Here is a 24830-nt window from a genome sequence, read left to right as displayed (position 1 = left end):
ATTAATCTATATTCAAGCTGGGATTTTATAGCTCAAGATAGGATACAAAGGCGGCTCTAAGGCACCTTTCTGCCTCCTCTGCTCATGGGGCAGGCTCCTGTTGAAAGTTATAGCATGTCCCATCCACCACCCCATTCCACCCAAGAATGGCTCCCTTTAGAGCTGCTCAGTAAAATCCCAAGAAAGCATTTTGTTCTCAGAATTTACTGATTTGTTGAAATTTAATGTTTCGCAGAGACAGTTCAGTTTTGATGATACTCCCCCAGAAATTAGGCAGGATTTCAGCAGAACCCTGCCTAACAGATAGCTTTCAGAACCTGACTCGTTTTCTGCCAGCATGCCAGCTGAGTTCCTCAACATCCCAGGCTTCCAGGCTCATGGTGCCTCAATTGCTGGCTCTACTCATCCCCATTGAAGATGAGAGAGAGCTATGTGGAGAATGACAATTCTGTTTCACAGAGGATTTCAATGCTTTGAAATTTTTTTTTGTTTCAATTAGGAAAGCAAACAAAAAAAATTAGAAATTTTCTATGAAAGGGAGTGCTCAGGATGCAAGATGGTGAATTGCAAAGCTAGTTAAATCCAGATTGTTTACTGAGTGCTTCCACCAGCCAATGATTTTTTTTCCACTTTGTGAAATATCCAGAATCTTTCTGTCTGTTGTAGGGCCAATAACATAATACTGTTAGATTGAGATTTGTGGTATCAGTGTTGTCACAAACTGAGAAATTATGAGAGATCTTCAGCAAACCAGGAAGAGCGAGGCCAAAAAAGAATATTTAAAAAGTTAAAACATATTTGAATGCAGAATGGTCTCACCAGTCTGGTAAGTGGGATTAATGAACACAGAAATCTCAGTTTAACTCAATTTTAAATTCAGTTTTCAAGTTCACCTCCACACTATATAGACATTGCAAATACAAGGGCTGAAAAATCAGTTTTTCAGTTCTTCTTTTAGTTACCGATGACGAACTGAGTTCAGGTACTTCCTTGTGAAAATTCCAATAAACAATATAGAATCCTTTAAATAATCATCATAGTGTGTCTCTGATATAGCTATAAAAACAGCCATACTGGGTCAGAATATCCTGTCTCTGACAGACACCTGTACCAGATGCTTCTGAGGGAGTGAACAGAACAGAGAAGTGTATCAAGTGATTCACATCATCATCCAGTCCCCACTTCGGGCTGGGGGACAGAGGTTAGGGACACCCAGAGCATAGAGTCACAGCCCTGACCATCTTGGCTACTAGTCATTGATGGACCTGTCCTTCATGAATTTATCTAATTTTTTTAGAACTCAGTTATACTTTTGGCCTTCAGAACACTGCTGCCAATGAAGTCCACAGATTGTGCATTGTGTGAAGTACTGCCTTTTGCTTGTTTTAAACCTGAAGCCTTTTAATGTCATTGGGTGACCCCTGGTTTTTGTGTTATGTGGGGTAAATAAAACTTTTTCTTCACACTATTCATGATTTTATAGACCTTGATCATATATACACTCAGTTGTCTCTTCCCCAGGTTGAGCAGTCCCTGTCTTTTTAATTCTCTCCTCATATGAAAGCTGTTACATACCCCTAATCATTTTTATTCCTCTTCCCTGTACTTTTTTCCCAATTCTAACGTATCCATTTTGAGATAGGGTGACCAGAACTGCACACAGTATTTGAGGTGTAGGCGTATAATGGATTTACATAGTGGCAAAAAGGAATTGCCAGGTGAAAAAATTCTCATATTTTAAGTTATCTTACAACAAATTTGAATATCACCTGCTTTGTCATGTCATAGATAGTCAAAAAGAATCTGTGTTACCTCTATCCTAATCTTCATACTCAGGATGGGAAATACTATATTATTACAATGGGAACTGTCATTGAGGGACTGTTCTCAGTCATGGAGATAACACAACTGACAGGTGCAGTATTTCTAAATCCTGTTTTGAAAATTACTTTTATACTTTTCTCTCTCTAAGCGTAATGCATGTGTGTAATATTGTCATTTTTGTAACAAAAAACTAGTTTCATTGTTAAGTATCTGCTGATTTTTAACCTCCTATTAGGCTACATTTCATACAGGGCAAGTACTGCACATTCAAACTGAAATGTTGTCTTCCACTTCTACAGACCAGAGGCACTTCTCACAGAGCGGGATGGCCACACAGGGATGCTGAATCCCTTAAAGGGGTGTAGTGGTTCACTCCTTATGCCGGGTGAAGGGCTCTGAGAGACAAGCCTGTGGTCATCCCCTGGAGGGTGCAGCTGCATCCATCACACAGCTGTGCCTAAATGTTGTTACCTAGCCCAAAGTTACCACACAACTGACAGCCTCTGTTCAGGAGAACAGCAACAATAATGTGACTGCTCAGGACAAGGCTTTATAAATCAAAATGTGTGTGGGAGCTTTCACAACACCTGCCTGGCACTATGTCTGGCTCAGGGCAGTGTTGTCCATTTCTCTCATAACTCAGAGTATTACATCCACTCACAAACCTGTCATGAAAAAATAAATGTTATTTTTAAGTACAGCAAAGAGAGTGTGGAAGTACAAGGGCAATACTCAGTCCTCTCCAAAGAACAGTATTTGATCAAACCCAACCCTAAGATAGGTATTTAGACACTGAACGTGTTCAGGCATAATTTGCATTGGAAAGTTTACTCGATATGGCACTGGATAGGTATCCATAAAGTTAATTTTGAACATTAATTAAACTGATGAATGGCATGGTTTAGCTCATCTAGAATAAATCTTGCTGTGCATAGCTTTGAAGGATAAAGTTACATAAAATAAATAACAGTAGAAACAAACCATTCCCTCACCTGAAGGGAGAAATTACTGATCAAACTCTGTAACCTGCAACCCTTACACATATGAGGAGTTCCATTGACTTGAGCAGAACTGCTTCTTGCAGGTTTGGGCCCAAATGAGAAATATTCTGAAATAACTGAAAATATTTCATATCAGTTGAATTTTCAGAAACTTCCTTTTAATAATAATATGAAGTTATATTTCAGCTCTAAGAAATGCAAAAGCCATGGGTTTTTTTATTTCACTGCCCGTTTGGTAAGGCATGATATCAAAAACTGATTGCCTTCAGCTATCTGCCAAGGACAATAGTCACACTGAAAAGTATCATCTTCTTGGTATTATGAAATGGAAATAGTAAATAAAAATAAGAATAACTCATATCTATAGTAATGAATCTACATATGTTTCCTGAACACTACAGAAGAATGATGATTTTGTGCCCATTGTCAGTTAGAGCATCCCTCAGTTGCCCAACATATGCTGGCTGCCATCTGGGGATCACCAGAACTGAAGAGTACTCTAGCCATATCTCTTTAGTGCACCCAGGAGAAATCCTCTTTGTTGTACAGAAAGCCATAGGTGCAGAGGCCAGTTACATCAGCTCTATACTAGCCAAGGATTCTCCTACACCATGGTGATCTGTATTTGCCTACAATGGACAGCTTTCTGCTGGCATAAAGGAGCTGCGCCATGGGTCACGATATGGTCCTAAGGTTCGAGGCCACATCATATAACCACATGGAGTGTAATGTAACCACAGCTTCTGAGGTTCTGGTTAACCAATCAAATTCCATCTTGCTTTAATACTTTGATATTAAGTATGACAGAAACATTAAAATAGCCTCTTAATATTTGTTGTTTCAAATGGATTTTGACATACTTAAGGTTAGTTGTTAATCATGGCTAAAAAAAGGGAAAAGTCATGATCCTGTCATGGAAAAGATGCAAACGTAGTCATTTTAGTTAAATATGTTGTGGCACATGATAATTTAAGTTGTTTGCAATGAGACATTATGAGAACTCTAATATCCTTTTAAAAAAAATCTGAATATCTTAAAACCATGTAATAATACTAAATTGTTAGTTTAAAACCCATGCTCTATTGCAATGGGCTGGCATGGGAACCACATCAGTGGGTGAAATCCTGGCCCTGCTGAAGTCAAGGGAGTTTTGCCATTGACTTAAGTGGGGCCAAGACTTGAACCTGTGATTTTCTGTGAATCATACACACATGCACACACCCACACACAATTGCCATCGAAATCACGGCTGTCTAAACATGCTGTTCTATAAACAGATTTCAAAATTAATATATTAATATTCTATATTCTGCATCTATCCTGTGCAATTTCTTTCAGCAATGATTGCATGAACAGTAGTACTATAACATGCAGTCTCTTGATTTAGAAAATACTTTGTAGTTTTTTGTTCAGTGTAACATAACTGACTGTTGATTCCCAACTCTTGACTCTAATGTTGCAGGTCATATTTTGGGCTAGAACATAAAGCTAGTAGTATTACAGGTATCAATAGCCCTCTTTACTTTTAAATTAACACACTTTATAATTGGATAGCATGGTTAGCAGATCAGGTGGCTAAAAGATAGGATATAGTTTTAACTTTCCTTCTGGCAACTCTGCAGATGTAGTTACCTAGTTTTGCAAGTGATGCAACCAATACGTTTAAACTGTGTTAGCAAAATGGTTATCAAAACCAGTCTAGGAATAGCATTTTTACATGGCACTCATTTTATGCAGAAAAAAACATCTGTACCTGATGAGAGAGAAAAAATAAATGAACTTGGGCTACAAATCAGATGAAATAAGATTAGTATAGTACTGAGCTAATATAGTAAAGTGATATTGAAGATACTGGATCTTGACTGGACCTTAAAAATAGGCAGTGACACAATTAAGAAAAACAAAGACTAGTTAGGAAGAAAAAATGAATAGTGAGAAGTTGCTGTAAGGCACTGACAGAAAGAGATGTACAGATGTATTGCTCCATTTCAGTTCCAGGTTCTTTGGACATGTATGATAACTGATCTTTCATGGTCCACTACTTTTTGTTTTTTGATTTGTCTTTTATTTTCTTATCTAAGAGTAAATTAAAATACCTGAGGGCTAATTGTTGTTTCCATTAATACCGGCTGTGTCTAAAAGAACTATGTTGCAAGTCAAGGCCTTACTTGGTGTGTACAGAGAGGGCCATTTGTCTTTATGCAAACCCTCTGACCTGACTGCAAGAAGCAACAAACAGGTGACCTGAAGACTGGATAGTTTTCAAGAGTCTATTTCTGCCATAGATTAAATTAAAAAAAAAAAAAGATGAATGCTTGGTGCCCACTTCTGCACCTTTTTCATTTATGAAACTCCCACACACAATAATTGCAGGACTGTGCCATTAGGACTTCCTTCACAGAGACAAGGGATAAGGCCTGAACTTCCTTCGGCTAGGCTATGATAGGATAATTACTGAACATTCCTAAAAAAATGCAAGAGAGATAACTGAAAACAAATAAAGAAGTGAAAACATCAGCTTGGTAGCATTCTTAGAAAGGGAGGAAAAGAAGCTAACTCAGACTAGCTTCCAAGTTTATATTTAAACATTGCTGTTCATAAAATGGATTACAGGAAATGTTGTTCAGGTTATTTTGTAGGGAGACATGCTTACCACGAACCATGCTATTCCTTCCATATGTCACTAACCTTTGACTTAATGTTTCTTTTCATTCTAGAGAGAGACCTTTTTGGAGCAGAACCATTTGACCCTTTTAGCTGTGGAGCAGGAGATTTCCCTCCAGACATTCAGTCCAAACTAGATGAGATGCAGGTAATTACTTATTTATCATTTCAACAAATGGTTTCCATTAGCGCATGAACACTTACCTAATAAGGGTAAAGTATACATCATAGAGCTGTCTTTGTGTTATAGCATGTTAAGAATTTGTTCTTTACTATGCAATGAAGAATGAACTTTGATGTTTGTGGATGGATCCCACTGACCTTCAATCAGAGTTGAACATTTGACTCCCTGAGGCAATCTTGAATATTCTCAGTGTCTTTAGAAAGAATGCATTTGGCACTTAAGTGTACTAATTATTGCTGGTTGGAATTTTTCTGACATCATTTGACATTTTCTGTCAGAAAACGATGTTTAGTTCAAATAAAAATGCTCTGCAGGACCATCCTGATTTTGACAAAATTCCGAGCAAAAACCAGACAAGTTTCCAACAGAACCCTGCCTAGTTTTCTGTCAGCTTACCTACCTGGCTCCTTGGCAGCCCAGTTTCCTTGGCAGCTGGGGGCTCCCAAGTAATGGGCAGCTCTGGGAGACTTGGAAATCTTTAGAAAAGGTCACAATGAAACTTTGGAATTCTGATTCATGGGAAATGTTGAACTTTCATTTATCATTCCATTTTGGAACAACTTTTTCATTTTGAAATTTACTGTGGACTGGCAATTCAAGTCTCTGACCAGCACTAGTACTAATATTTGAATATCAAAGCTAAAGTTAATAGGACATGAGAAATATCACTCAGAGGTTTGGCATCAGGAAAACCTAAGTAGAACAGTTCTACTGTGGAATTTCCACAGCATTGTTTAAATAATTTCTTCAACAAAGGAGTTTGAATTTGATTGCATAATGCATGTGATATCATCCTATAAAGAATGTTAGCATAAATCAATGGTTTGGGTCAAATATTTATATTTCTTCATACTATTTCTAATATCTCTTTTATCTTCTTGTGCTTTCCTGGGTGTTTAGCGTCAGCGATGGTTGGTATATTGTATTTTAATATCAATATTAAATCAACTTGTTATAATTAAAATCTTAAAAAATGAGCATGCTGTATAATTGACATCTTTTGTGAGGTTTATATTTTATGTCTGTAATTCAGGACCATTTTTATGCAAATGTTTTTTGGGGGCTTTGTTATTTTTAAGAAGGGGTTGTTGGGTTGGTTTAGGGCAAGGGGTTGTCTTTCAAGTCATAATTTATAGACTTTTTTTTCCCAATTGTTCATTTCCTTATTTAAATATGGTTGCTTTTTCCTTTCCACTTCCATGGGTATTGTATAAGTTAACTTTCGTATTTTCATCATCAGACCACTGCTAGTGAAAGTGTCTCTTCAGGCAAATATTATTTATCAATCTATTCTACCCAAATGTATCTGGAACCCGGAGTGTGGGGGGTAGAGGGGGAGGATGTTTCCGTCTTGGTTGTTGGTGTTAATTTCTCTTACATAATCTTTTGACACAATATGAGGCATCTTCCATGCTGGCATATGAAAATATAGGGGTGTTGAAAAACCTGTGGCATTTTTTTGCTTCCATTTCACACTTGACTTCAGAGGCAAAATTGTTGACATTAAGCTTTTGTATTATAAGATCTATATAATAAATTAGTTCTTGATTAGGATCAGTCAGTTGCTCGCCTATTTTTAAATGGAAAGTAATATAAAACAGTGCATGATAGGCAAGTTTAGCATCTTTAGCAGAAGAAGTGGGGCCGCTATACACTGAGGATGGAATGGAGGTTAAGGATAACCTAGGCATGGCCCAACATCTAAACAAGTACTTTGCCTCAGTTTTTAATAAGACTAGTGAGGAACCTAGCGATGTTGGAGGGATGATAAACAGGAATGTGGATATGGAAGTGGATATTACCGCAACTGAGGTAGAGGCCGTACTTGAACAGCTCGATGGGACGAAGTCGGAGGGCCCGGACAATCTCCATCCGAGGATATTAAAGGAACTGGTGCGTGAAATTGCGAGCCCATTAGCGGGAATTTTTAAGCAATCAATAAACTCGGGGGTTGTGCCGTATGACTGGAGGATTGCTAATGTAGTTCCTATTTTTAAGAAAAGGAATAAAAGTGATCTGGGTAATTATAGGCCTGTTAGCTTGACGTCTGTAGTATGTAAGGTCTTGGAAAAAATTTTAAGGGAGAAAGTAGTTAAGGACATAGAGGTCAATGGTAATTGGGACGAATTGCAACACGGATTTACTAAAGGTAGATCGTGTCAAACCAATCTGATCTCCTTCTTTGAGAAGGTGACGGATTACTTAGATAAAGGAAATGCGGTAGATATAATTTACCTAGATTTCAGTAAGGCATTCGACACGATTCCGCACGGGGAACTGTTAGTAAAATTGGAAAAGATGGGAATGAATATGAAAGTTGTAAGGTGGATAAGGAACTGGTTAAAGGGGAGATTCCAGAGGGTCGTATTGAAAGGTGAACTGTCAGGCTGGAAGGAGGTCACTAGTGGAGTCCCTCAAGGATCGGTTTTGGGACCGATCTTATTTAACCTTTTTATTACTGACCTTGGCACAAAGAGTGGGAATGTGCTAATAAAGTTTGCGGATGACACGAAGCTGGGGGGTATTGCTAACACGGAGAAGGACAGGGATACTATTCAGGAAGATCTGAACCACCTTGTAAACTGGAGTAATAGAAATAGGATGAAATACAATAGTGAAAAGTGCAAGGTCATGCATTTAGGAATTAATAATAAGAATTTTGGATATACGTTGGGGGCGCATCAGTTGGAAGTGACGGAGGAGGAGAAGGACCTTGGGGTACTGGTTGATAGCAGGATGACTATGAGTCGCCAATGTGATACGGCTGTTAAAAAAGCAAATGCGATTTTGGGATGCATCAGGCGGGGTATTTCATGCAAGGATAAGGAGGTGTTAGTATCGTTATATAAGGCGTTGGTGAGACCCCATCTGGAATACTGTGTGCAGTTCTGGTGTCCCATGTTCAAGAAGGATGAATTCAAACTGGAACAGGTTCAGAGACGGGCTACAAGGATGATCAGAGGAATGGAAAAACTGCCTTATTAAAGGAGACTCAAAGAGCTTGGCTTGTTTAGCCTGGCCAAAAGAAGGCTGCGGGGGGATATGCTTGCTCTATATACATATATCAGGGGGGTTAACGTTAGGGAGGGAGAGGAATTATTTAAGTTTAGTACTAATGTAGGCACGAGGACGAATGGGTATAAACTGGATATTAGGAAGTTTAGACTTGAAATTAGACGAAGGTTTCTAACCATTAGGGGAGTGAAGTTCTGGAACAGCCTTCCGAGGGAAGTAGTAGGGGCAAAAGACTTTCCTGGCTTTAAGACAAAGCTTGATAAGTATATGGAGGGGATGTTATGATAGGATCGTTAATTTGGGCAATTGATCTTGGATTACCACCAGATAGGTCTGCTCAATGGTCTGCGGGGAGATGTTGGATGGGATGGGAACTGAGTTACTGCAGAGAATTCCTTCTTGGGTGCTGGCTGGTGAGTCTTGCCCACATGCTCAGGGTTTAGCTGATCGCCATATTTGGGGTCGGGAAGGAATTTTCCTCCAGGGCGGATTGGCAGGGGCCCTGGAGGTTTTTCGCCTTCCCCTGCAGCGTGGGGCACGGGTCGCTTGCTGGTGGTTTCTCTGCAGCTTGAGGTCTTCAAACCAATTTTGAGGATTTCAATAACTCGGTCCTGGGATAGGGGTTGTTATAAAATTGGATGGGTGGGGTTCTGTGGCCTGCCTTGTGCAGGAGGTCAGACTAGATGATCATATTGGTCCCTTCTGACCTATGAGTCTATGAGTCTATCTTAGAAAAGTCATGGGTGGTTTCTTGGGCCCACAAGCCTATCTAAGGAGTCAGTGAATACGTGAAAAGAATTAGGAGAAAAACATAAGCAGTTCCAAGAAACATAGTGAGGCCAAATACCACATGTTATGAGGAATATGACAGTAATGGGGAATATGAGACAAAACTGAAGGCCTCGGAGGCATGTATGTAGACCCAGCATGTTTGTACTCATTCACTTTGTAAAAGTACAGATTTTCTGAGTTTCAATAAGTGTATATTTGATCAAATAATATAGAATGCTGTTATTTATTGGTTGTCCAGGAAGACAATTTACATAGAGTTCAGCAGTGAGGGCAAGATGACAACTTAGAACAACTGATCATTCAAAAGAACTTAAAGCTACTGATATAAGTGGGGAATTTCTAAGTAATTTTCACTGTACAGAGTTAGTATATCTTTATAGCAGGTACTGTGTGAGACGGACATAGAGTGAAGGCATAACAAGAATGTCAGTAAAAAAAGAACAGGTGATAAGAAAGCACTAAGTAGCTGCTGCTTGTTATTACTGTCAGCACTGCCAATAAAGATGGACTCAAATTAAATTCTCTGAACTTTTGGGTATCTTTCCAAATCCAACTTTAATTTTGGTCCATATTTCACAATTATGATCTTTTTACTGTCACTGTGAATCCGACCTTTTAGGAATGGTAAAAATCCAGACATGTACCCAAATCTGAATTTTGCAGCTCAGACACATCTCTGGTAAACATACTGTGACAGGATCCTCCTGGGGTGCAGCCTGGGACTGTGGGACCGCTGTGCCCGCTGAACTCTCTCCAGCCTGAGCTGTCTCTCACAATGCCTTGCTAGTAACCAACAGCAAACCCCTCCAGGTATTGTGATCAGTCAGCACAACAGCATATGGAGCTCCACACACAGCTATATTGCATGAATCCTCCCAGAGCCACTCACGAATCACCCAGAGAAAGGCACCCAAGCCAAATACTTCCAGCTGCCAGCACCTTACCTGAGGAATATACCATCTTGCACTGCTCAAGATGGGCAGTGCAGATTTGTTAATTGGTTCACTACTTCAACAATGGAAAGTGGAGCTACACCAGCCTTTGTCAAACCTGAGCAGATTTGCCAGACACTTCATAAAAATTCACTGGTAAAGATAAAAAGTTAAACAAATTTATTGACTATAAATTATAGATGCTAAGTGATAGGCAAAAAGTCAGAGTTGGTTACCAAAAGAAATAAAATTAAGTGTGCAGTCTAAACTCTCAGCCCTATTAGACTGGACAGCAACTAGATTAAGCAGTTTTTCTTACCCCACTGGATATAGCAGTCCTCAATATACAGGTTTGTTCCTTAAACCTAGGCCAATCTCCTCTGTTGGAGTCTTGTCTTCTTCTCAGTGTCTTAGGTGCTTGCAGCATAGTTTGGGACAGGAGAAGGGCCCAGCACATGGCCTCTCTCTCTGTTTCATACCCTCAGTCCATGTGCTTGGAAAACACAAGTCCAGGCATGTCTGGGAACATTGCTGAATCTCCAGGCAAAGTTGAGCAATTCCCCTGGTGTGGCCTCCATGCAGGTGAGTCATTGCATTGTAGCTCCCTTGCTGGACAATGGTTCTTGATGGTTGATTGATACCCCACCCGGGTGTTGGTTACTTTCCTTGCTGTTGCCTCTGGGGAGCTAATATTTGGCTGATTCCCCAGTTTACAGCATGTTTTAGTGACAACCATACAACACAATTCTCATAACCTCATATGCATTAATGGTACACATATATGGACAGAGAAATAACTTTCAGCAGATCAAACCTTTGCCCTGATACCTTACAAGACATGCTTTGATATGTAAGATCACGATTATATGAAAATGAGGAATATGGGGTTCCAGGATGCTCCCCCAAGATATAGAATGTCACACATTCCTTCTGTTTTGCTGAAACATTTTCATCCCTCTGTGTTTTTACTGTACTTCACACATAAATCAAATCAGTCCTTCCATATTCTTAATCTCCTGAATTTGAAGTTTTTTAGAGGATGTTACATGGACGGAAACTTTCCCATTTCACAAATTATAGCAGCAGCAGCTGTTATATGTTCTAGAGTCCCACTTTAGTTAATCTTGTACAGCTTGCAGAAGCTGTGGTCATTCTTCTTTCTCTTCCTAACGCAATAAGAGGCTTGCCTTTATTTTCCCTGAAATCAATCACATTTAGATAGAGATCATTATCTGCTCAAATACATGTACATTTGCCACTGGATCATTGGGTCTGTGCTGCTTGAAGCCCAGTGGATGCAGTCAGACTAACAATGAAAAGCAAGTCAACCAGGTTAAAAAACAGAAAGTTCTACCATTTACCTGAGCCCAGAACTCTGCTACATCTCAGCCATGCTGGCCATTAAATGACTGAAAAACTATTGGAATCACTAGTGTGTGTCCTCGCTAGAGCTGGTCAAGTATCTAGATTCCTCAGCTTTCCAGAGGGATACAGGCCTGAGTATTTCACCAACACTGCCCTAGTTGGTTTGGTAACTTATCCTCTGCTCTCAACGTTGTAGATCAGGTGTCTGAACTCATACTGGTAAATCTGGCCACTGTGTGCAATACCAGTTGTTGTGAGATGATGTTGATCTGCTGCGAAAGGCGGCGGCCTTTCAGCGGCTTAAGCTATGTCTACACTTAAAATGCTACAGCAGTAAAGCTGCAGCACTGTAGCTGCACGATTGTAGCATTTCAGTGTAGACACTTACTACAGCAGCAGGAGAACCCCTACTATCACTGTAGTAAATCCACCTCCTGAGAGAATTCTTTCATCAATCTAGCATTAGCTTCTTTGGGACTTAGGTCAGCTGAACTGCATCACTCAGGGGTGTCAGTTTTTCATACCCTTGAGCGACACAGCTGGATCTAACTTTCTAGTATAGACCAGCCCTGATTTTTTACCTCTTAGAGACACCCTCTTAGAGAAGGTAGTTTGGGGACAGGGGCGGCTCCAGGCACCAGTGCAGCAAGAGCGTGCCTGGGGCAGCAAGCTGGGTGTAGGAGGTGGCCTGCCGGTCGTTGTGAGGGCAGCAGTCAGGGAGCCTTCAGTGGTGTTTCTGTGGGAGGTCCGCTGGTCCCACAGTTTCGGCGGCAATTCAGCGGCGGGTACGCCAAAGGCATGGGATCGACAGATAACCCGCAGAACTGCCACCGAATCTGTGTGACTGGCGGACCTCCTGCAGAAATGCCGCCGAAGGCTGCCTGACTGCCGTGCTTGGGGCAGCAAAAAAAATAGAGCCGCCCCTGTTTGGGGCAATTACTTTTCTGCATCAAGGATCTGTCACATGGAGTTCTGTAAGATGCCCTCTCTCCCTGCCTTTTGTATGTATAATTGGCTCTTAAGAGACATAATCAAGGGGCCATGACCTACAGTGTTTTCATTATGCTTTTTGTTCTCATCTCTGTTTCTGTTTCGTCTGACTGTGGCAGGGCTCCTGAATGACTTCTCCAGTGTGTACTAGCTATTGGGGAATGGATGATGGTTAGCTGACTGAAACTGGGTCTGAACAAGATTGAAATGATGGTGACTGGATGAAGGAAGTGACTGGAAAATATGCTGTCCTTTAACTGAGTGTGTTTATCCATCTTTTGTTACTAAAGTTCACAATCTGGTGGTCTCATTTGATCCTCTTCTGCTGTTTAACAGTCATGTGGCCACCCTAGCCAGTACAGTGCCTTTTCCTCTCTCTCTCTCTATCCTAGAAATTGCAACCATTTCTTTGGATACGGACATTGCTATTGTGATTCATGCTTTCATCACTTTAGATTGTGTCACTAAAATGTGTTGTAACTGGGGCCTCTCATTAAATCAACTTGGAAATCTAAGGTAGTGCAGAATATGCAGTTTGCTTAATAAGGAGAATTTCTTATCATGATCACAACCACAGATCCCAGCCTTCAATATACCCATCCTTCCCCAAAGACTGGAGATGGGCATGGTTGGGTGCCCTGCAGATCAACAGGTTTGAGTTATTTCAGACCCAATGGAGAGTGATTTCAAGGGTTAATGGTAAAATTACTGCTTGCACTTAGTAATTTCTTCCTGAATTTTTAAAGTCATGGAGAACATGCTGTTTTATTAGGACAGCAGCATCTTCAGTAAAAAATCCTGCCTGTCTGCAGAAGCTAAAGTACATATATATAATGATACAAATAATATATTTCAATGTGTTGTGCTTGTACATGGTTCCCTTTAAATGAAAAAATGTTGTGTATTACAGATATTAAATGCTATTTTATGTACAACAAATATTATGAAAAATATCTATTATTGACTGCCCATAACATATTTAATATCATTATTTTTAAAAGAATATTCTGACTTCTAAAATAGTCCTGCTTTTCAAAAATAATGAAACAAAGCATAAATGCTGATCCATTTTTCTCCAGCTCTGGCATTTCAACTGACATCATTATTATGACAACTGAAAGTGTTGGTCTTTGGGAGTGAAAGGTGAAGGGAGATATACACACTGCAATCTGGATTTCATAATAAATATACAGCACCTTAACCGATATAATTTCTTAAAACCTGTGCATATGAATTGTGTGCTTGAAAGCCTGCACAAAGCCTTGATTGTTCTCAGTTAACAGTGAGAGCTACAGATAAGAGAAATTATTAAATCAGAAGTAAAAGTAGCCCATGGCTTTATAAATCATCTCACCTCCAAAGATGCACACAAAGGGCACTCTCGTCACCCACATCATCCCCTTTCCTTGCAAAAGGGAGTTCATCTAACTTCACAGCACTGTTCTCTACCCCTTCTCCTGTTACCTAGACTCTACGGAGGATAACAGGAGTTAGCAAACTAGGCGGGTACCTGTTGTTTCCCCCTTTTCCCCCGTGATGCTTAGACAGAAGAAATATCATAGCCAAGCCAGTGTGAACTATTGAACTTTAAAAAGCTGTGGGCCAAATTTATGAGCAGGTTTAAAAAAGAAAAACAAATGTTTGTATCTAAGACCACATTCAAGAGCATGATATGCCCATGGAAACTTCCAAAGGCTAGTGCTGTTCTTGACAGATTGGATTTGCAGATTACAAAAATATGTTTAAACACCATACAAAGAGTTGTCAGGTTAAATTCAGCCCACTTTTGAGACAAGAGAACTCTTGAAAGAAGCTGAAAAATGCCAGGCTAAATTTTTGATATGCTGAGGGATCCTCTTCTTCAAAAGTAAAATGATGGAGATTTCAAGCAATCCATGGGCTGTTTGACATTTATGTGACAGTGGATCAAATCCTGTTCACGTTAAGGAATTAGTTTTTTTGACACCAATGGGATTACTCATGTGAACAAGGCAGGCTGGATGTGATTTAAGAAGGAAGGAATGTACTTTCTTTACAAATCTGCTGTAAACTTTAAAAAAATGTAAAATAGTTATAAAAATATGTTAATACATAAAGCTAATAATCAATATTTGTGTGGGGAAGATGCTTTAAACTAGACAGACATAAGCACATTTTTAGTTCATGCAAATAATAGTTTTTGCATTTTAAATAAAGGGAAAAATGTTAGATTTTCCTTTTTTCATTGATATCAACATCTTGTTATTTCTAGGAAAACATTGACTCTACCCACATATTTTTGCCCAAATATATCAAAATGAACAATTTGAAAACAATCTGAAAAAGGTGATAATATGTGATAATATGTCGTCATCCCAAACTTATAGTTCATTTAAGTCAGGAAATAAGTGGATTGAAGGTTTATGACATTCAACTACTTTTCTTTGTGCCATTGTCAGCCAGATTTTAGGTCAAGTCCTAATGTCCTTACTAAGTTTTACTCCATGCTTTCAATGGGAGTTTGGCCATAGTAAGGAGAGAAGGATTTGATAGTAAGAATGCTTTTGATAAGGGTTAACAGTCCTATCTAAACATATCTTCCAAATGGTGCATTCTTAATAAAGACTACTGTTTACAGAAACCTATGTAAGAATCATAGAAATGTAGGGCTGGAAGGGACCTTGAGAGGTCATTTAGTCCAACCCCCTGGGCAGAATCAGGACCAAGTAAACCTTACCATCCCTGACAAGCGTTGTTTCAACCTGTTCTTAAAAATCTCCACTGGTGGAGATTCCACAGCCTCCTTTGGAAGCCTATTTCAGAATTTAACTGACACTTGTAATTAGAAAGATTTTCCAGATATATCCCCCTTGCTGAGATTAAACCCATTACTTCTTATCCTACCTTCAGTGGACATGGAGAGCAATTGAGCACCATCTTCTTTATGACAACCCTTAACATACTTGAAGACTGTTATCAGATGCCCCTCAGTTTTCTTTTTCCAAGACTAAACATGCCCAGTCTTTTTAACCTTTGCTTATAGGTCAGGTTTTCTAATCCTGTTGCATTTTTTGCTGCTCTCCTCTGAGCTCCTTCCGATTTGTCCACATCTTTCCTAAAGTGTGGTGCCAGAATTGGACACAGTACTCTGAGGCCTCCCCAATGCTGCATGGAGCAGGACAGTTACTTCCCGTGTCTTTCATAGATTCCAAAGCCAGAAAGGGCCATTATGATAATCTAGTGAGTCTGATAATTTTTAAGTCAACTCGTGTTAACAATGTAGTTCCTGGAATTACAATATTATTTTACCTTGCCCTTTTTGGAAATCCTTCTTATTACAGAAAGTTGGTTTTTATGTATGGTATTAGTTAAGTATCTGGCAGCTAAACCAGCAGTTTCTGTTAGTCCTGAAGTTTGCTAATTACAATCATAAAGGACAAAAGGCATATTAATAAAACTCTGATACAATATGGTACATGAATTCTTTGAATGGATCAAACTTTGACTGTGTAATTTATTCTATTCTCTTTGCCATTCATATTACAGACAATGAACATTGAGCTATTTTTGTTTGCTTTGTAAATTTAGAATATTGGGGAAAGTTTAGAAAGGACTGGAGGCCTAAACTTTGTGATGGAAAGGGTAGAGCAGGTCACAGACAGACAAAGGAGACAGTCAGAAACAAAACAGAACAAAAAATCAATGGGTCAGGCAGGAAGTAGGCTAGAAATATGTAAAAGGCAAAACATACTGCACACAACAGATGATAAGTAACAAAACAGCCTTTTGTTTGGACTAAAAAGGCAGGAATAAGTTAAAACAGCTGCTCTGTTTCTGAATACCTGTAAGAGTTGGGAGATTGGAGCCCAAAAACAAAGCTTGAAAGGAGGAGGCTTCTGCAATGTCAGCAGATTCTCCAAAATCTACCCAAAGTGCTTTTCAAAAATGGGGGGCCTGGCTCATTCTTTCCCCACTGCAGCCTCCAGTGATGGAATGCCACCTAGAGCAGGGATCACAATGGCATGAGGCACCTGAAAGCACTAATCCCCTGTGCTGTGCTCCATTGCTCACAGTGTGAAGTGACAAGGACAGGACACCCTGCAAATACACAGATTTCGGAGTATCTCCTCAGGTACTATTTCTGTCATGGCCCTAGCTGGAATTTAAAGCTGACCTCCATGCCAGATGAATCCCTGTAGTCCCTCTGCTGGTGCACCTGCACCAATGAGCACTGGAGGACATGCAGATTTTCCCCTTGCAACATCAGGAATGAATCAGTTCTTCGTATGTTTTAAGAGCTCAGTAAAGGTTTCAAACGTTTTTAACTGCAGGTTTTAAAAGTTAGCAGAGCAAATTTAGGGCTTGATTCTGTAAGCTTTACTTTTGTAAGTAGTCCTTACTCATCAGAGTGCTCCCCTTGCAGTCATGAGGAGTATGTGTTGTACCAACACTAGTAATGTGTGCAAGGTCAGGGCATTAGCCTCTGTGTAAGTGGGCACAGCTCCATCCATTGCATTTAGCTGGGAGGTGCCCACTTACACCAGGTTTGTATTTCGCCTCTGTCACCATGCCTCTGTGGGTCACAACTGAGAATACCAAATTCAAGACAAACTGCTGAAAAATAGAGCAGACATACCCCCAAACTGGTGGCTATTCTCCCATAAGACCAGCAACAAAATATACTTCTGTTTCACCACATTGGCTATCAAGAAGTCAAAAAAGCAGTCTCCTTAGAGATTACAACACTAGACTTAATGATGAGTGGTTATTTAAAACCAGTTTCATCAACTAAAGGGTTCTTCTGATCCCAAACAACCAGCCACATACCCAGGTCAATATATAACTCCGATCTTACCCAAAAATCACGCTGCTGCTAATCCTTTAGTATCTAATATCTAAAGGTTTGTTTATAAAAAGCAAGAAAGAAATGTGAGAGTTAAAATTGGTTAAAAGAATCAAATATATAGAATAATTGCAAGGTTCTTGGATCAGGCTTGTAGCAGTGATGGAATAAACTGTTAACTGGTTAAGTCTCTGGTTGCTCCCAAATCATTGGAAGGACCTCCGTCCCTTGGTTAGAATGCTCCCATTAGTATAAGTTCATAGTCCAGAAGTTTGAGCAGGAAAGAGGCCAAATGGGAATGTTTTCAGGGCCTTTTATAGATTCTGCCATGTGGAGGGAAATCCATTGTTCTAGTTCGTGGAAAATCACAGGTAACAAGACAGAGTTTGGACTCAAATGGGCAGGACACATGGGCTTAGTCATAGTAGAGGCCATTACCTACACTCTCTTTAGACTGTTTACATGAAAGTCCCTCAGGTGTGGATAGACATCTTCCATGGTCCATTGTGAGTTAAGTGTTCTTTGATGGGGCATTCAACTTGAATAGTCCCTTCACAATGTGCTGACTAAATACTTTTTGGTGTTACCACAGGAGCAAACATTTGAAATATGGATACATAGTTAATATTCATAACTTCAGATACAAACATGATACAGCCATACAGATAAGATAATAATATTCAGCAAACCATTATTTTTTCATAGACGCCTTACGTGACACATTTTGTACAAGAGTTGTTGCAATTATATTACAGGGGTAGCAACAATGATCTACATGGTCATATTTTAATCATATAACATCACAGCCTCTAACTGAATATATTGTGATTGCTTAGAACAATTCTTCTGTGTTTAAGGCTTGTGTGCTTTCATTCTGTGTTGCCAGCTCTAGTACAATTCATAAAAAATGGGGCAAATTCACCAACATGCCCTGGCTGCTTTGTGCCACCCAGGCAATGCAACACAATCATGTACCCAGGCTGGTTCAACCAGGTCTACAACTGCTTAGTCTTGCTGGACCATAATAGTGATTCTGGCCTGTAATGTGATCTTGGTAGGAAACTGCTGTTAGAAAAAGCTTTTTCCTGGAAAATCTCAGACCACATTATAATTAAACCCCTTGAAGTTTATTTTATTTCTCTTAATATTATTTTCCAGCCATTAATAATCCCAAGTGAGATTATTAAATATTTTGACACTTTAAATTCTAGCATGAGACGAGGCTAGCTGAATCTGTGATTTGCCTTTTATCTTTAAAAGGTATCTTTTTGATATACAATACATGCATGCTATTTATTCATGGCAACCTAATGAGAGTTACAAGTGTACAAAAACCGGAGACTATCTCTTTGGAGTTTAAGTTTATATCTATCCACAATACGGATGACTTAAATCATCCTTGATTATTTTGTCTTAGATGCTTTATAAAAACACATACTGTTTGCTTCATACTGCATCAGCAACTTTTCCCAAATACATCCTACTTTCAGGAAAAAACTGAAATGAACATTACAGCAGGAGATACTGTAGTTAAAATTATCTTGGCCTTTTCATAGGGCCTTCTACCTTTCTTCCAATTGCTCATAATTGCAGTATTTTCACTTATCAGAATGAAATTTTCCAGGCTTAGTCTCAGCGCAAAAGTGATGTTTCTTTTAAAGTTCAAGCCAAAGTAGTTCAGCATTTTTTAAGGATGAGGCGAGTGGGGAAAGACAAGAAGAACACTTTCTCCATCATAAAGACAAAAAGGGTTGTGTCAGATTCCTGCCCTTACTTACACTGAGTAATATCTTACATCACAAGTAGTCCCACTAGAGTAAATGGGATTACGGAGGGTGTAAAGTCCTTCTCAATTGAAAAGTGGCAGAATCTGGCCTTTAATTTGTTTTTAAACACCTATACCATGAAAACAAAAGGAGAAAGCTGAAATTTGACATGAAAATAGATAATAGTCTTGAGAATCATCTTTGAGTATTCTAATAGCAATCATTGATTTTGATTTGACCAAATTATGTACCTTTAAAATGTATACCTTGAACATGCACAGTGGATCTGGTGTGATTTTTTGCACTTTTTAGCAATGCTTTGAGTGATGGTAGATTGTGCAGCACTTGCACGGTTGATTTAGCTGCATAGTGTTTGTTAAAGGTAACAGAACCAGGTGAAAGAGAATGTTAGAGTTCCAGGGTTCGACACTGAGAAGTGAGGAAACAATAAAGTTAAGGTTCATAGACTACCAGGATTGGAAGGGACCTCAGGAGGTCATCTAGTCCAAACCCCTGCTCAAAGCAGGACCAATCCCCAGACAGATTTTTGCCCCAGATCCCTAGGTGGCCCCCTCAAGGATTGAATTCACAACCCTGGGTTTAGCAGGCCAATGCTCAAACCACTGAGCTATCCCTCCCCACAGTTGCTTTTGTAACTTTAATGCTGACTGCTTGTGTGTATGCATTTTGTTACAACCTAGTGGTATGATCATACGCTGTTTCTCAAAAACAATGTGATAACGATGTATTGTTGCTACAAACTTAGATACACGGGTGTAACATCTTGAATATTTTATTCATTCTCGTACACTGACATTGTTTTATAACTGTCCCATATATATTAGCTTAGACTTTTTATATGTTAAGATTTCCTCTATATAAGCTATGTAATATAAGAATGTAGGGCCAAATTGTATGAGTAAACAGTGAAGGAGGTGGCATAAGAAGCCGTCTTTACCGTTGTGTGTTCCATGTATGGTCTAGGACAATTTGGAGCCTCTCTGTTAAATGGAGAAAAAGGGCTGCTATATCCCTATTTCTTTTGAGTTGGGGAGGTCTCCACCTCCCCATACATCTCCAGCCTGTAGTGTTGGTGACCATGTGGAGGTAGGTAGTTGCCTTGAGTAAGTTCCTTGAGACAGAATATTTTCCAGTGCTTCACCAGTGTCCTGAAATGTTCAGGGTATTTTTGTTTTGTTTTACAACAAGGTAGTTGGCATTTCTTAGATTCAATTCAAGATATGAGGCAGCTAATTTAGCTACACACTGCTGGAAGTTGCAGTAATGGAAAGTGGTAATCTCCCAGTAATATCCCTATTAAAAAGTGTAATAAGGAGTTTAATATATTGTGGATTTACCATCCCTGGAGAAATATAGCAATATTAGTAAGGATTCACATGGTGAATTTTTTGAAAAATTGTATCAGTTTAGTAAACACATGCAAAGTACTAAAAATGCCATTATATGCCATTAAATCTTCAGAAATTTTTCACACTAGCATATCTACAAACCATTCTTTCATTCTTTTACCACTTGATATTATTCATTTTGTCTTTTAGGTGCATATTGTGTATTTGCACTCTGTTTCATGTAGTATTTTCAGACATTTGTGTATTTGTGATACATTTTTTTTCTTCTGCACCTGTACTTATTAAAACAGCCTTGGAATATGAACAATTTTTTTAAATGTGCAAGATTCACTATGTGATATTCATTTTAAATTCAATTTTGGATTTTTGCACAAAGCCAAAAGACTCTGACTTTCTGGCACAAAAATCGTGCGTCCTTGGGACCTCTTCTTGCAAAATTGCTTAACTTAATTCACATGAATGGTGCCATTGGAGCCGACGAGCACTACTTATATTCCTAAAGATAAGCGTGCATTCAGGACTGGGGTTTAGATCTATGGAAAAAGACTACCTTTTTATTAACTATGTCTGATTTTTTTTTTGCAGGAGGGGTTCAAAATGGGACTAACTCTTGAAGGCACAGTATTTTGTCTGGACCCACTAGACAGCAGGTGCTGATGCCAAGACCAGAGATTTAGAAATTCATATACAATCCTCTATTTTGAATTCAGAACAAGTATTATAGATGTTATTCATGTGCCAAAAATTATATTTTTAAACATGTTAACTCTTGTGAAGTTTGCTTCTGTAAAACTCCAACTTAGGTTCCCTGTACAAATGTAAAAAGTCACACTTGTATATGAAATATGAATTAAATTACACTGTTGTATTTCTCGCTCTCATACTTGGAAAGACATTTGCAATACCTAATGAGTATTCACTTTAAGCTGGGAAAGTTCTTTAATGAACTCATAGATACCTCTTTCTGTTGGAAGACAATATAATTTTTGCATAATATTTGAATGGTGACATTTTAAAATTAATCGTCTCAAGCCACTATTTAATTCCAGGTCAATAGGATGATTATTGTACAATAAAAACTTTAAGTACCAATTAAGGAAGTAAAACATACTGAAAATTTGTATGTACATAACAGATAAATCTGGATGCCATGTAATTAATTCCAGTTAACTGTACACAATCACTATACTATATGAATAATGTTATTGTTAGCCCATTGCATCTGAAATATTTAGGCCTTTAATTCACATTTTAAAAAGTAAATCTATCAGATTAATTGTCAATATGCTAGCTAATGTTTGATAAGTGCACTAGGGAGGGCTAGTATACATGTGGCCGTTGTTTTGTAAAATGGACAAACTTAATGCTATGCATTTCTGGTTTGATGTTTTACAGCTAAGCTAGTTGCACATATTGTATGATGTTTGTAATTTGGAATTCATTACATGACAGCTATATTTAATGTTCTGAAAACTAAGACCTTCATGCTAAGGAACATGTAGTAATCCCACTGCATTCACTGGGACTACTCGTGTGTAAAGGTACTCGCATGCTAACGTGTTTGCAGGGGTGGGGCATTCAAATGTTGAGAAACACTGTAGTGTTACTGTTAAATGTCACACTGCAACTCTACAGCTTACAGCAACAACTCAGTGCAAACTAATAATGAAACCTTAAATACCCATAAATAGGTCACATAACAGAGCTAGATTAAAAATATCTTGCATTGTGATGAATAATCACACACACAAAATATTGCTGCTGGGTGTTAGTATATTGTTGACTTGTCTATGCATACTTTTCACTAATCTTTAACATAAACAGTAAGTGAATGTTTCCATTCAACCATGAAGTTGTTCCTTAATGTGTATACTTTGCTGTGATTTTGTTCAGTGTGTACCATGTCCAAATTTTATGTTAAGGATTTTCCCTTCCATCCATAAAAACCCTCATTAACTCCCCCCTCCTCATTAACAACACGCATAAGTAGAAAAAGAACTTTCAGGGGATTTTTAGTAGGGTTCGTTGGGGTCTTTTTTTTTCCCCAAAAAGACTTACTTTTTTTGGTACATTATGTCTCATGAAATGTTGCTTTTGAGCTTATTGTCTTAAGGTTTAAACAGAAAAAAATGCATTTATGCAATATTACATTTAAGTATATATGCTTCGGCCCTGATTCAGCAAAGTACTTAAGCACGTATGTAATGTTAAGGATAATGGTAGTTCCATTAGCATCAATGGAGGATACTCGTTTGCTTGAAGTTAGGCATGTGCTTAAGTAACTTGCTGAACTGGTATCTTAATGTTCAACTTTATTTAAGTCTTCCTTTCTTATTCTTTGCTCAACATTCATATACCTGCACACACACACACACGCGCGTGCACACACACATATATAATCACTAACAAATAGAGTAGTATATGTTTCATAAGCAAAAGTCTTTATAATTTTGTTTGTCTTATAGTATTTTGGAATTTGTATAATGAGGATGTTTAGTAGCCATATCCATGGCTTTTTTTAACAAATAGAATTTGTATTTTTATTGTACTTTAAAAAGCTTTACATAATAAGCATATATTTAGTGGCCATTTACGATCAATGGTAACACAATACTAAGATATTTGCACATTTTAAGAAACCTTTTTCTTTACTGATTTTTATGGCAATTGACTCTGCAAATGGCATGATTAAATATTATATAAACTGGTCAGTACAAAAATACTTAAATCAATGCAACAGTGCATTTTTAATGAAAATGTTTAGTGATCTGGTTCAAAATTGTATTTCTATGTAATCTCAATAGTCTGTTTAATTTTGCCTAAAATAAATGTTTTTAAATAAATTGCATTGTAGAACATACTATTCATTCAGTAAATTACACAGAACTCAGAGGTGGGAAAGTCACATAAACACCATCTCAATAAGCCAAGAATTGCATGGCAGGGGACCCAGTACTTCAAAGTCTTACACGTGCTTAGCTTTACACGTTGTGGCAGATCCTCAGCAGGTGTAAATTGTTGTAAGTTACTCTTACTTACTGGAATGTGATCTCCTCTTCATTGGTTAGAGAAAGTTTCCAATAATAAGAGATGTCTCATGTCCCATACATTCTGATATTTCATACAGGTAAGTTGAAATATGCTCTGTTCCCCCAAATTGCAAATCTTGTTTTCATTCTTTGCCTGTCACCAAATAATACGATCCTTATCTTATTTAAATTGTCATCGTGCCATGGACTTCATTGTAGCTATGACCTATGAAGTCAATGAAGTAGGCTTGCTGCTGCAGGTGGTAAAGCTGGTCATGAAGAAAGGTCACTCAGGCTGTCATTCTGATGAGTACTGTCATTTCATAAGTACTGACCAATCAAAAATAATCTAACCTCTCTTTTTTTAATCTTCATAAAACATTACTCGGCACTTTGATTCTTTACTGGAATTATAATTTATTCATGCTCTTTTAAATCTGGAAATATTGAAACTAATTGCAAGCCTTCCACTGGCAGAAATTGACTTCAGATGGAACTCTGCACATGGAGGGTTTACGGCAGTGGACCCTTCAAGTGCTAATAAGGAATGGGTACGTTTAATAATCTCCATCAAGTTTGGAAATGTGAACACACCTGTTGTTCTTTCCCACAAGCCAGGTGCATTTGCTCCTTTCTATCAATGTTCTAAAAGTGTTTATTCTTAATTTCAATCTGTTAAAACAACATATAAGTGCACATTTCAGATACTGTAGATTCACATTGTGCAGCACGGTCGCTCGGTGATTGATCCTGTCCTATTGAAGTCAATGGGAAATTTACCACTGACTTCAATGGGAGCAGGATCATGCCTTTGGAACTTGTTGTTTATCAACTGCCAAAAGTACTTCCAGTTTGTCATTTCTTTTTCTTTAAAAGCATGCTCCACTTTCCAATGCTTCGGGATCTCTGCTGGTCTTTTTAGAAGAGATGGCGTGTTGTCGAGAACTCAGAGCAGGTGACTGTGAGAATGGGAGGCTGTGTGTCCTAATTTCAGGCTCTGCTACTATATCACTGAATGACCTTGGGGAATTCACCTAGCCTTAGCCTGCTGAGCTCTAAAATGGGATTATCAACAT

At 38.6% G+C, this 24830-nt stretch overlaps 1 protein-coding gene across 7 annotated transcripts in view; it reads left to right on the top strand.

The window, feature by feature from the left end:
- Positions 1–23541, top strand: part of GULP1 (GULP PTB domain containing engulfment adaptor 1) — a 294443-nt gene extending 270902 nt beyond the window's left edge. For all 7 annotated transcript variants that reach the window (XM_050916432.1, XM_050916428.1, XM_050916434.1 and 4 more), the window contains 2 exons: positions 5543–5637; positions 21311–23541. In XM_050916432.1, the coding sequence (XP_050772389.1) occupies positions 5543–5637; positions 21311–21382 (167 nt within the window). In that variant the 3' untranslated portion in view covers positions 21383–23541. The remainder of the gene's footprint in view (positions 1–5542; positions 5638–21310) is intronic.
- The last annotated feature ends 1289 nt before the right edge of the window (positions 23542–24830 follow it).

Source organism: Gopherus flavomarginatus, chromosome 10, assembly GCF_025201925.1.
Source record: "Gopherus flavomarginatus isolate rGopFla2 chromosome 10, rGopFla2.mat.asm, whole genome shotgun sequence".
Classification (NCBI taxonomy): Eukaryota; Metazoa; Chordata; order Testudines; family Testudinidae; genus Gopherus; species Gopherus flavomarginatus.
This window is presented reverse-complemented; position numbering and strand designations above follow the sequence as displayed.